The sequence below is a fragment of the Bos indicus x Bos taurus genome, chromosome 2, assembly GCF_003369695.1.
Source record: "Bos indicus x Bos taurus breed Angus x Brahman F1 hybrid chromosome 2, Bos_hybrid_MaternalHap_v2.0, whole genome shotgun sequence".
In the NCBI taxonomy this organism is placed as follows: Eukaryota; Metazoa; Chordata; class Mammalia; order Artiodactyla; family Bovidae; genus Bos; species Bos indicus x Bos taurus.
The window spans coordinates 43932110-43945932 of NC_040077.1; the positions used below are offsets into that span (position 1 = coordinate 43932110).

At 37.7% G+C, this 13823-nt stretch overlaps 1 protein-coding gene across 3 annotated transcripts in view; it reads left to right on the forward strand.

Moving 5' to 3' along the window:
* Positions 1 to 10112, forward strand: part of STAM2 (signal transducing adaptor molecule 2) — a 50102-nt gene extending 39990 nt beyond the window's left edge. Inside the window, exons 12-14 of one of the 3 annotated variants that reach the window (XM_027560676.1) lie at positions 2024 to 2177; positions 4870 to 5039; positions 6922 to 10112. In XM_027560676.1, the coding sequence (XP_027416477.1) occupies positions 2024 to 2177; positions 4870 to 5039; positions 6922 to 7153 (556 nt within the window). In that variant the 3' untranslated portion in view covers positions 7154 to 10112. Of the gene's footprint in view, positions 1 to 2023; positions 2178 to 4869; positions 5040 to 5139; positions 5334 to 6921 lie in introns of those variants that run through there. The other 2 variants (XM_027560684.1, XM_027560690.1) reach the window with 2 other exon arrangements.
* The last annotated feature ends 3711 nt before the right edge of the window (positions 10113 to 13823 follow it).

The following is a 13823-nucleotide window of genomic DNA, read 5'->3' on the forward strand; positions in this document are numbered from 1 at the left end:
TTTGTAGCATTTATCCTACTAGGAAATTATATTGGGTAAACATGTAAATTGACTTCAAAGAAAGGTGTAGATAGAGTTATTGAAGAAATATCCATAGCCTGAGCTTAACTGTGTTTCAGGCTGTATTAATGTTCTTTCCTACTGCCTTCCAAAAACCATTTTTTACCAGCTATGTCAAAGTGCCTTTTCTACCACCTTTTCACTCTTCCCTTGTGTACCCTTCTTGTTTCTTTCAATTGCCTTGATTTACACTGTCCCACTGACCTGACTTGGTCTTCCTTTTTTGCTTGACCTTTCCATCTTTCCTGGGATACCAGCTTAAGTCCCGGCTTCTCCATAAAGCCTTGATAATCACATTAATTCCCTCCTCTAAACTCTTTGGTCCCCTGCCTATTTCACTGAACTTTGCATTCGGTTATGTGCTATCTTATATCATTTGCTATTTTTCAGGCCTTGTCTTCCTAACAGACTACAGTCTTTCTGAAGGAGAGAATGATACTTTTGCCTAATTTCTCTATCCCAGGATAGTGTCAGGCACAGTTTAGTAAAAATTTGTTAACTGCTTTGGGATTGTGTCTCAAATCCTTGAAGATGATCTCAAGTGTGCATTCAACCTGCCCTTCAGTGTTCTTCTGGTGTTTCATTAGTATAATACTGGCTTATATGGACTCTGGTTCTTAGAGCCTATGGTTCTTAGAGCCTGTGGTTCCTAGTGACACATCTGTTAGCATGGACGCTCATTTCTGAAACTTCCAGTGCAATTTACAACCAATATTTCTGAAAGTAGAGTTCAGCCTTCTTGTTACAGTCACACATGCAAGAGAGCAAACAGCACTTTTTGTTTCAGACATAACAGTCTCTGATAGAGGAAAGGTGATAAGTCCTGGTAGGACTCAGTCCAGGTCATATATTGGGTAGACCTATGTCTGGCTGCTTGCTTTGCTTCTTGTCTCTTGAGTCTCTCTGTGTATATATTTTAAAAGCTACATTAATAAACAGATTTGTGGGTGCTTTAGGCCAGATTAAGTGGCCATTTCACTTTTATGAACTTTACAACAACTCCCTTGTTGTACAGGGAGTTCTTTATTACCCCAGAATGATAGCAGAACTGTACCAAGTTGAAAGGACTGGCTTTGCAATTTCCTGGGCAGATTTGAAGATGCAAACTTGAAAATATTATTTTGACCTATATTCACTCACTTTCAAAATAAACCAATGAACAAGCTGTAGAGACTAGTTTATGTATACATTTTTTAAATTTGCATTTTCAAAGATAATTATTAATTTTTTTTAGTTGAGCCTTTCATGGTATAAGCAAATAAAAATGTGTCATTTTGTTTGTGAATGTGCTTATATCTCAGTCATATTGTATCTCACACCTGGCTCTGGGCCTTGCCTGAGTACTTTCTTTTTCTACTAAGATTTTTAATTAAGACTTGGACTCTTCCTAAATTCAAAAATTACTCGTTTGTAATTGAATTTTTAACAGAAACCTGTAACATAAGAAAAAAAATTCTCCTAGCACCAAAATTATAAATTGGTTGCATTTTATGAGTTGTGGAAAGGAATTGCCCTAGTATTATGAAGTTATATCAGCCTAGTCATTACATGAAGTAAATAATTCCTCCTCCTGTTTTCCCTGTTTGAATATTCTTTCATAGTAGAATTTTTAAAATATGAATAGAAAATGTAAATTTTAAAAAATAATTTATGTTGCCAAGTGAAAAATGAAGTTGCTCAGTCATGTCCGACTCTGCAACTCCAGGACTGTTGCTTACCAGGCTCCTCAGGTGACAGTCCATGGAGTTTTTCAGGCAAGAGTACTGGAGTGGTTTGCCATTTCTTTCTCCAGGGGATCTTCCCGACCCAGGGATTGAACCCGGGTCTCCCGCATTGTAGGCAAACGCTTTACCATCTGAGCCACAGGGAAGCCCTTCTTTTTATTAGTCTCGTATGCTGCTAAAAATATGCTTAAATGCTTAAAAACTTTGAAAAGTATTAAAGAGCTTTTCTTCTATATCAGGAAGCATTCAGAATTGTCTGAATTGAATGTAAAAGTCTTAGAAGCTCTGGAACTTTATAATAAGTTGATGAATGAAGCGCCAGTATATGCAGTCTATTCAAAGATCCACCATCCAGCACATTACCCAACTTCATCAGCTGGAGTTCCAATTCAGGTGAGCATATCTTTTGAGAACATTTTTCAAAATTGAGAAAAAGTTTTAAATTAAAAACAAGCATAGTATTAAAATTTCTATGGTGCATGAATAACATTATAAAATCCATCTTCATCAGAAAAATGTTGGATAAACAGTTAAGTGTTCACCAGGACAATTAGACACTCATATTTCACAAATATATTTTAGTTCATTTATAACATAATTAAGAGACAATTAAATATATGAGTGGAGTTCTGTTCTTCATAAGGTTTTGTAAGTATAAATCCTTTAATTTAGGACACTCCTGGCATGTCAGGAGTCTTCCAGATGTGGTACTGATGCTGTTCCTGTTGCTCAGCAAGCAAAATCTAACATTTATTTTAAATTTCTGTTAAGATTTCTTTAACTTCTATGATGATTAAAAAGGCCTAAAGAACGTATTTTGTTCTCAGATCATGCTTTGTATTTTCTCAGATGTATGGCTTACACTGTTAAAAATCCACACATGATGAGAATATGATGCAGATCTATACATACAGGTTCCATTAGCCTTTCATGAACATCTTTTCCAGGGCTTTTTACACCTTTTCTGTGCTTCCCAGCTGAAGTGAATATTTATATTTGTCAGTATCCGGTATTCTAAAGCCTTTTTCAAATTTCAGCCAGTTAGCAGTTGAATTCAGAATGAGCTTGGATGAACAAATTTCATGTTAATGTATGAAAACTGGTATGTAAAGGAGTGTGTGAAGGAGACACCAAGGAGAAACAGAATGTGGATGCATAATCTAGGTGACTTGACACAACATACTTGTTAAGTAAAAAAAGAATAGTTACTATGGTAACTGTCACATCAGACAAGATGCATTTATCAAATATGCTGTTCCCTGAACTTCTGAAAATGATGAGAGTCATTACATGTGAGGGTAGAAAGGACTTCTAGGTGCAAAAGACAGCTGGAGTTTATTCAGTATTGCTTCTGTTTATCTGCTGCTGCTGTGGACATGAAACAAAACAAAATGCGCCATTGTGTTATAGGACTAGATGTTGGATTTACTGCTTTGTGTGTCTGAAAAGGGTCCTTCCTGTGTCCTTCCTGTGTCAGAGTTTATGTTTAGTTGCATACTGTTTACAATCCGTGTTTCACTAAGCACAACTTATTCCTTTAAAAAGTTAGCATTCTGTCTAGTTTGATTCTTCATAGGATGTTATCTATATTATTCATGCATAATAACATTTGAAATATTTAAAGTTCCTATTCTAATTTGAAAAAGAAAAGTTCATACTAGAAAAAGTTAGAGTAACACACCATTAGCTGCATCTGTGAAGGCCATTCAGGAATCCTAATGTGCAGAAGAGGTCCACTCCCACCATCTAAGCCTGTTGTCAATGGGCTGTGTGTGTCTGCTAAGGAGGTAGTATGATTTTTTTTTCCTTTTTAAAGTTTTGGCTGCACTGCACATCTTAGTTCCCAACCAAGGATCAGACCCATGCCTTCAGCAATGAAAATATAGAGTCCTAACCACTGGAAAGAAAGTGAAAGTCGCTCAGTCATGTCCAACTCTTTACAACCCCATGGACTATACAGTCCATGGAATTCTTCAGGCCAGAATACTGGAGTGGGTAACTTTTCCCTTCTCCAGGGGATCTTCCCAACCCAGGGATCGAACCCAGGTCTCCCACGCTGCAGGTGGATTCTTTACCAGCTGAGCCACCAGGGAAGCCCAAGAATACTGGAGTGGGTAGTCTATCCCTTCTCCAGAAGATCTTCCTGACCCAGGAATTGGACTGGGGTCTCCTGCATTGCAGGCAGATTCTTTACTAACTGGGCTCTCAGGGAAGCCCCCTAACCATTGGACTGCCAGGGAATTCCCATGATTATAGTTGTCAATGTAGTAGTTGATTTGGCATTTCTAGAATTCTGTATTTTCATGTTATTGGTCTTTGCTTTAAAAATAGCTTAGTTTAAAATTGGAGTGATGATAGTTACTAAATGATACTTGTTAAACATGCAGTTATTTTGAATGTTGTATTTTGTAAGCAGGTTGTAGAGCCTGTCCTGAAAGAGATGTTACCCTGGAAATTAAGTAGGGCACACATACATATAAATATCCAAAGAGACATAGACCATGTTGCTAGTTCTTGAGGGCACATCTCCTTTACCCAGAATTCTTCTCTCCTTTTGTCCTATCTGTCCTGCAGGAAGGATGAAGGAGGCATTGCCAGAGAGGGCCTGCACCCTGCCTTGATACCACTTATCCTTCAACTTATTCTTTTAAGTTTCATTCTTAAGAAGTTGAATAAGGTACCCTGAGATAGGGGTGAAGGTCATCTCTCTCACGGTGACTTGAAGTGATACTGTGCTGACTTCAAGGGAGTATATAGTCTTCTGTGGCTTGACAGCAAGACATGTTACCTAGTAATAGACAGCCTAGGTGAATTCCAACCTGTTGCTTAAAAATACACCACCTCCCTTGCTTTCATCCCACTGCAAAATAAAAGAATGAGCAAGTAAATCATCAACTTCCATGGATTTGGCACTGTGATGTGGAAGCGCTCCACGTTTTATACCAGTGTGGACAGATTGGTGAAATCAGATTGCTCTCCAAAGAACTAGAACATTTTATTTCATTTAAGTCTTTTAAAGTTTTAATGTATTGCTAGGCAGTAGTTTGGGAAATCAGTGAGTCAACCTTTTCTCCTTGGTTAACAGACATACCCAGTTCAACCACATGGTGGAAACTATATGGGTCAAAGTATTCACCAAGTCACTGTTGCCCAAAGCTACAGCCTAGGACCAGATCAGATTGGTCCACTGAGATCTCTGCCTCCAACTGTGAATTCCTCAGTGACAACACAGCCTGCTCAAACTCCGTACTTAAGGTAAGTTTTGGGGAGCTATGTTAATTTTGTAATTACATACATTAAATTTTCACAGATGTTCAGAATGAGAGTAATTAGACCCTTTTCTTTATAATAATAGTGCCCTCTTTTGCTGTTGAGGTGAAGTTATAGAAGTGCTCATTCAAGATCCCATGAAATAGGAATGCTGCTGTCTTAGCTTTGCTACCCATACTGAGATGGTGCCCCGACCTGGATTATAGTCTGGGTCCCTGGGAAAAAAATACAGCTAACTTGGAGAAGAAAATGGCAAGCCACTCCAGTACTCTTGCCTGGAAAATCCCACGGACAGAGGAGGCTGGTAATCTACAGTCCATGGGGCCACAAAGAGTCAGACATGACTGAGTGACTTCACTTTCACTTTCACTTCCCTTATAGAAGCCAAGCCAATGATATACTTAGCACGGTGCTATAATTAGTAGTCTCAGTGAAGACGGAAGTGGCAACCCACTCCAGTATTCCTGCCTGGGAAATCCCATGGACAGAGGAGCCTGGCGGGCCCATAGGGTCGCAAAAGAGGCGACATGACTGAGTGACTGAACGACAACAACAAAGTAGTCTCAGACATATTTTAGGAGTGTGTATTCCTAAAAAGCAAAAACCTTTGCCGCTTGACTCTTAAAAGAAGTATGTTTCAGCTGTGGAATTTGTCGTCTGATTTTTTTATATTCTTCACTTCTATTCTGAAAACCATGTTTGAATCTTGCCTTCTGTTAACTTTGCTTAACACAAAATGTCTGTTTAGTAGTCATATGTAATGATCTCGAAAATCTCTTCCCACTCTTAAATTCCATGAGTATAAATTTTAGATATTATCTGGTCATTAAATAAATCTGTTCATACTGGTATTTAACTCAGTTAAAATGTAAAAATTTTGTTATCCTGGGTGACATTAGGAATTACAGAGAGAAAAACTATAGAGGAGTATAGACATTAATCCTCCTGTATTGAAGCAGTATATTTGGTGCAATTAAAAATTATAGCCACTGGGGAAGCCCCTTTTAAAAGTTACATTATGTTGGGACTTCATTGTGGTCCAGTGGTTGAGAATCCGCCTTCCAATGCAGGTGACATGAGTTCGATCCCTGGTTGCGGAACTAAGATCCCATATGCCGCGGGGCAGCTTAGCCCGTGTGCCACAACTAAGGCTTGATGCAGCCAAAAAAGTAAATAAATAATAAATAAAATAAAAGCTACACTATAGTAATTATAGGAACAAATAGGTGTACCTGCAGTTTGGTGTGATTTTCAACTTAGTAGGAATTTGGGATTTTTTTGTTTTGTTTTTGCAGAGTGTTAATATAGTCTGTTGAGGGTAGATTCAGGTCCTGTGTGGATTCCATATTCTCCCTGCTTGTGTTATTTTTATGTAGGCATTCAGGTTAAGCTACCAGGGGCAGCTTGGAAAGGGTGCTACCAGAGGACAGTGTGAAGAGTGGGTAAGGAAACACGGTCTCCGCTGTGCTGACTGAGAGAAGGGGACAGTGGAAGACGGGCCAAAGGGTACTTGGGCTGGGGTTCTGCTCTCAGCACAGCTGGTCAAGAACACCAGGGGCAGAAACAACCTGCATCTCTCAGAAGATTTCCAAATGTTTTCCATGAGAGATTTTGGGGAAAACAAAATTAGATAGGCCTTATAATCCTATATTTTATTTTACTTGGAGTACTTCCTTCTTCCCAAATATGAAAATTACATTAACAGTGTTGGATAGCTGGAGTGGTTAAATCATAATCAGAATAGTAGAGCTATATAAACTTAGAAATATGGAAAAGACATTTTTATTTTGTCACAGTGATTGATCTCCAACCGTAACCCAGACAATGCAAAGTAAATATGGTTTTCTTTTTAAAATTTTGTTTGCAGCACTGGACAAGACACTATTTCCAATCCTACTTACATGAACCAGAACTCTAACCTTCAATCAGCTCCTGGTGCAGCTGCTTACACACAGCAGATGGGGATGTCTGTGGATATGTCATCTTACCAGAACGCTACTTCCAACTTGCCGCAGTTGGCAGGCTTTCCGGTGGCAGTTCCAGCTCATTCAGTTGCACAGCAGCAAACAAATTACCATCAACAGCAGCCTCTCCTTTAAAATCAAACCAAGCATTTTCTTGAAAGCCTTCATAACTGTACTACTCAACCCTTGTGATTATAATCTGAAAATACTAAAAGAAGGAAAAAAAAATTTTCTCAACTGAAAAGACCCATGAATAAATAAAGCACAAAAACCTGTCTTTCTTTTTATGCTATAAAAAGTTCTTTTCAAGTTCCAGCTTGTTTGAAGTCAGACTTTTGATCAGAGGCCTCTTCAAGTTGCTTCCCGTTAGTTTTTTCTTACTTTCAAATCTCTCTACACAAATCTGGACAAACAAACAAATAGCCTTATGACACTAAACAACAAGAGATAGGAGTGTAGGAGTGTATAAGGAAAGCAGCATTTACCCCTAAATTGTCATGGTAATTGGGAAAGCACTGAAACCTTTAAGTACTTTCTGTCTGCTCTTTTTTTTCAGTTTCCCACATACCATTGTTTAAAAAGGCGAACATGTTTTTGTGCAAGCATTTAGCTTCCCTGCGTATTTCCTTTGTTTCCTTAAATTGCAGTTGTGTTTGCAGTACTGTCAGTTTTGCTCTCAGTGATGTGCTGAGTAATAATTAGCATAGAATTGTCTACGGAAGGAAGAGCACTTTGGGAGGAACAGAAATGTTTTCTGTTATTATTAGTGAAGACCATGTAAATGCAGGTGTGTGTTAAAGTGTTTAGCCAGTTCTCCAGTCATGCCAACAGTGGGTTGAGGGATGCCCCATGAAACATTTCCATTCCCTGGGAAAAAATAGAAAACATTTTTTCCTACAAGGGTCCTTAGCATTTAGAATTGTCACTTAACAACCTTTTCAAGTGGTTTTGGCCAGCATCTAATGAAGATATAAGGTCCATTTGGTTTTTTTTTTTGGTTGGTCGGTTGGTTTTGTTTTTCTGCAGCATGGTGTGCAGAGACACTGCATTTCCTTTTTACAGACTGTGTGAATTTGAGCTACGAGACATTCCTAATAACTTGATGCAGTGTATACCAGGCGTGAATAATGTGTGTTTTTACTGATGTGTTGTTTTTTTAAAAGGTGATTTGAGTACCAATGGTATGCCAGACTGTTGACAATTTTGGCCATTGCTTTCAGAAGTAATCTTGAGCTTGTGGAATAATAACAGGCAGTGGATTTATAGGGAAGCCATCAAGACAGTTTTCCTGAAGCCTATGTTCTAGGTGAGTGTGAGGTGCTAATATATTCCACATACTTTGGAAGTTAGGTAGTAAACCAATAGGGATTGTTTTCTTTCCTAAGAATTTGCACCACTACTGCATCATCTACCAACCTTTTAGATAGCACAAAATGTGAATACATATGCTTACAGATTCATGGTATTTCAACTGGGAGAAACAATGGATGTAAAGTTAAGTTTTTAAAAATTTAACTAGCAGGAATTCCCTGGCTCTCCAGTGGTTATGACTTGGCCCTGTTACCACTGGGGTCCATATTCAAACTAAGATGCAGCAAGCTGCAAAAATAAATAAACTTGCATGGAAGCAAGATTTCTATATTGTTTTTTAAAGAAAGCCCTTAATCTTTCTACTAAGAATCCATTTGAAGATAGTGCTCTGGAAATATTTGTCATTTCTGTATTTATAGAAATTCCATTATAAATATGTTCCTTTTTCAAAGAAACTATATTCTGGGAAAAAACAGTCTTCTATATACTACTTGGTCTACATTTAAAGGGAAAAACAAGCAGAATTTGAAAAACCCAATTTCTGTCATTGTTTTATTTCAGATATAAGTAACTGGAAAGAAACTTTTAACCTTTGATGTCTGTTTTCTGTTTTTTATCCAGTATTTCCCTTCCATGTGAATTCAGTTATATACTTGTAAGAAATTCTAAAATAGCACCTTACTTTTTTGGAAATGAATCTTCTATAAAGAAAACAAAACAGAAAAAACATTTTCAAAACCTCTTGATAATAATTAACATTTGCATAATATATGAAAAATCTTACATTTTCCTCCCAAACAATATTTAATAGTTATTTTAATGTTTGTGTAAATAATTTATGTATAATTGTGATCTGAGTTGTAAAAGCTTGATTCTGTGTAAGTCTTTGAATTACAATAAATACTGCACACCCACTAATTTGGGTTCTGCCATTTTTAAGTTCAACTAATGTAGTTTTGAAATGATATAACATGAAACATGTATATAGTGTATATTGGCATTTATCTGTGAAATTTTATATATCTGGAAGTTTCTTCTCCCTTTTAAATTAAAAATAATTTTATTTTTGCCATACTGTAGCGAATTTTGTGTTACAGGTTGTTGATAGTATAAAAATGTTATTAAATCTGTGTACTGAGATGATATTTTTGGTGTTAATAAGAAAAACAGGGTTATTTTTCTTTCTTTTTCATGATCTTATGGATGTGTTTAAGACCTGTTTATAATTAAATGTTTTCTGCCAAAAGAATTGTCTAACATCAGATTTCTACATTAGTTTCATACTTACTATTTTATATAAAAAATAAAAATAACTTCTACTTTTTCATATGGAAATCTTGGTACATTAGAAAGAATTCCTGACAATTTATAATACAATTTTCACGAATGTAGGAAAAATCTACCCTAGATCTTAAACTATATTAAGTGAGATATGTTCTTACACTTTGAAAAATACATGCTGTACCAACATTGTCTTGTAATTAGGTAACTTGTTTATAAAATTACTTAAACATTAAATAATTATAATACTTATCAATTAACAATTGATACCTGACTACATAACAGATATCACTGTATATTTTGAAGACAGTTACAAAGTTTCACCGTCCAAATTTTTTAAAAATTGATTTTAGATGTTAAAAATTATGGTTTAGGAATTTTAAAAGAAGGTTCTTAGTAAAAATTGTGCCGAGGCCCCTGACTTCTGGGAGAGGATTTATTGTCATTTTGATGAGAAAGCTGAAGTTATTTTTGTAAGTAATAAATTATAAATACTATAGCACCAATCTGTCATACTTTGTTTCTGTCAAAAGGCATTTTTCTTATTTACTTACATCAGTTTTAGTAAGTAGAGGACTCAGTTCTAGGGATTTGATTTAGTTTCTTTTGAAGATTAAAGATTTATTTTTTAAATAAAGTTCTCCACAGAAGATTGGTTCTAATCTTACCAAGCAAATTAAAATTTGCATTTTGAAAAAACCTTACTGTGTCAAAAAGAGAAATTAGGTTGCTTACATAGAGTAGTGGGATGAATGAAAGTGAAGTCGCTCAGTCGTGTCTGACTCTTTGTGAACCCGTGAATTGTAGCCTACCAGGCTCCTCCATCCGTGGGATTTTCCAGGCAAGAATACTGGAGTGGTTTGCCATTTCTTTCTCCAGGGGATCTTCCCAACCCAGGGATCGAACGTAGGTCTCCCACATTGTAGGCAGACGCTTTACTGTCTGATCCACCACAGAAATTCCCACATAGCTCAGTCGGTAAAGTATCTGCCTGCAATGTGGGAGACCTGGGTTCAGTTTCTGGGTCAGGAAGTTCCTTTTGGGATGAACAGTGTCCTCCCAAAATTCATGCTCCTCTAGAATGTCAGAATGTGAACTCAACTGGAAAAAATCAGCAGATATAATTAGTTAAGGATCTCAAGGTGAGATCACTCTGGATTTAGCATGGGCTCTAAATCCCATGACAGTGCCCTTATGAGAAGAGAAGACACAGACACAGCCAGCAAGTTATGAAGATGGAGGCAGAGATGGGAATTAATCTACCACAAGTCAAGGACTGCCTGGGGCCATCAGAACAGGAGGAAGCAAGGACAGATTCTTCCCTAAGAGACTTCAGAAGGAACATGGCCCTTGATTTCAAATTTCTAGCCTCTAAAACTCACAAGAAATCAATGCTTTAAGCCACTCTGAGGTACTTTGTTATGGCAGCACTAGGAAACAAATGAACTTGGATAAAAGTCTATGGTGAAATCTGAATACCGGGCATTCCAGACTTTTACAAGACTGGTTAAAATTGTCACAAGAGTTCTGAGACAAGTAAGTCCAGCTGCTAGACTTTTATTATCTTTTTCAAACTATAATGAAATTGTATGGATAAATGAAGCTACTGCTACTGCTAAGTCGCTTCAGTTGTGTCCGACTCTGTGCGACCCCATAGACGGCAGCCACCAGGCTCCCCTGTGTCTGGGATTCTCCAGGCAAGAACACTGGAGTGGGTTGCCATTTCCTTCTCCAATGCATGAAAGTGAAAAGTGAAAGTAAAGTCGCTCAGTCATGTCCGACTCTTAGCACCCCCATGGACTGCAGCCTACCAGGCTCCTCTGTCCATGGGATTTTCCAGGCAAAAGTACTGGAGTGGGGTGCCATCGCTTTCTCTGAAATGAAGCTAAGACCCCTGATAATCCCATTTTTAGTGATTAAAAAAATCTGCATTTCAATAATTGATTTCTTTCTGCCAGAGCTTATGCAATTACTATTCGCTCTTCTAGTGGGTATTGAACAAAAGGAGAAATGTTCAAAGCAAGCAGAGGGACAGAAGAAGAAACCAGAAAACTGGGTATTCTCCAGAAAGGCTACTGAAGAATGGAATTATGTTTTTATTTTATACCATAAAATAAAGGAAAAGACTTTCCAATGCTTTTACAGCAGGTCAACGACCTCTACTAATTATATGTAGTCTAGGGAGCCATCTTTAAAAACAATGAAGTGAAATCATGTAACATAAAATTAGCCATTTTGAAATGAACAGTGGCATTTTAGTACCATTTACCATCTCCCCAAATTAGTCTTTTTGTTGTCTTGTTTTTCCACTTAGCATGAAGTTGTTGAGGTACATTTCCACATATAACGTAGTAAATGAGGTTCATATACCACAGGTTAATTTATCCATTCATCTGTTGATGGGTACTTGGGCTGTTTCTACCTCTTTGCTCTTGTGAATAGTGCTGCTATGAATGTGTGTGTACATATTATTTGAATACCAATTTCCAGTTCTTTTGTATCTATATATTAGGGTGTAACTACTGGGTCATATGTAATTTTATATTTCATATTCTCAGGAACTGTCAAACTTTCATGCTGCCACCAACAATGCTTGAGGGTTCTGATTTCTCTACATTCTCACCAATGCTTATTTCCTATTTTAAAAAATTGTAGTCATTCTGATGGATGTGAAGTGGTGCCTCATTGTGGTTTCTATTTGTGTTTCCCTAATAGGTATTGAGCATCTTTTCATGTGCTTGGCCACTGTGTATCTTTTTTGGAAAAATATCTGTGAGCCTTCTGCTCATTTTTTAAATTGGATTGTTTGTCATTGAGTTGTAAGAGTGCTTGATATATTAGGGATACTAGACACATGGATCTAGTTTCTTCCATTCTGTAGGTTGTCTTTTTATTTTCTTGATGATGTTCTTTGATGCATGAAGGTTTTTAATTTTGATGGAGTCCATTTATTTACAATTTCTTTTGTTGCTTGTGCTTTTGATGTCATATCTAAGAGTTCATTACTGAATCCAAGGTCATGAAGATTTTCTCCTGTTCTCAGAGTTTTATGGTTTTAGCTCTTGAAAGTAGGTCATTGATCCATTTTGATTTAATTTTTGTGCATAGTGTGAGGTAGGACTCCAACTTCTTTCTTTTGCATATGGGCATCCAGTTGTCCCAACACCATTTGTTGAAGAGACGGTTCTTTCACCACCTGCTTTTTGACACTGCTATAGCATACACTAATGGTAGTCAGTTCTAGAACCTAAGTCCTCTAGCTGCAGTGCATCAACTGCATAGCTGTATAGTTTGCAGTTCTAAAAGGTGATAGCCTTGTCCTCATCTGGTGACTTCTGTCACATACCTAAAAGGGGAGTCAGTGCTAGCTTGTCAGGATATCATTCCTGGTGGTCAACAGATTAGCCCATGAACAGACAGATATGTTGGGTGGCAATGTAGAGATTTGCCTTTAGCTATCATGTAGGTTTTTTTTCTTCCAAGTAACTTCAGACAAGCGTTGTGAAAAGTACATTGTCTAAATTTAAAAAATGGGACCTAGAACCCAAGACAAAAGTAGGTTTTAGCATTTCTTTCCTAGGAAACCGTTCCCCAGAGATTTTCACCTACATGTCTGGTCAGTACTGTGTCAAGAGGCTACCCTTAACAGCAAGTGAGTCTGGGAAAGTGAGTATTTTGCTTTCAGCCTCTATATAGAGAAGCCAGGGGAGGAGATGATTGGGAATAAATGTAGGAGTGAGCCATTCTATAGTACCTGACACAGAGACAGACCTGTGCACATATGTTTACAACCTGGTATTACTATTTGCCTGGTAAATAGACTCAGACTCAGATCACTCTGTTCCTGCCCAATGACAGCTTATTTGCTGTCAAATAAGCTCTTGTTAAGATTCTCTAAGTATACCATAGTTTTTAGTCAATAAAGGCTAGAATTAGCATAGTTACCGGAGAAGGCGATGGCACTCCACTCCAGTACTCTTGCGTGGAAAATCCCGTGGACTGAGGAGCCTGGTAGGCTGCAGTCCATGGGGTCGCTGAGAGTCGGACACGACTGAGCGACTTACCTTTCACTTTTCACTTTCATGCATTGGAGAAGGAAATGGCAACCCACTCCAGTGTTCTTGCCTGGAGAATCCCAGGGACGGGGGCCTGGTGGGCTGCCGTCTATGGGGTCACACAGAGTCGGACACGACTGAAGTGACTTAGCAGCAGC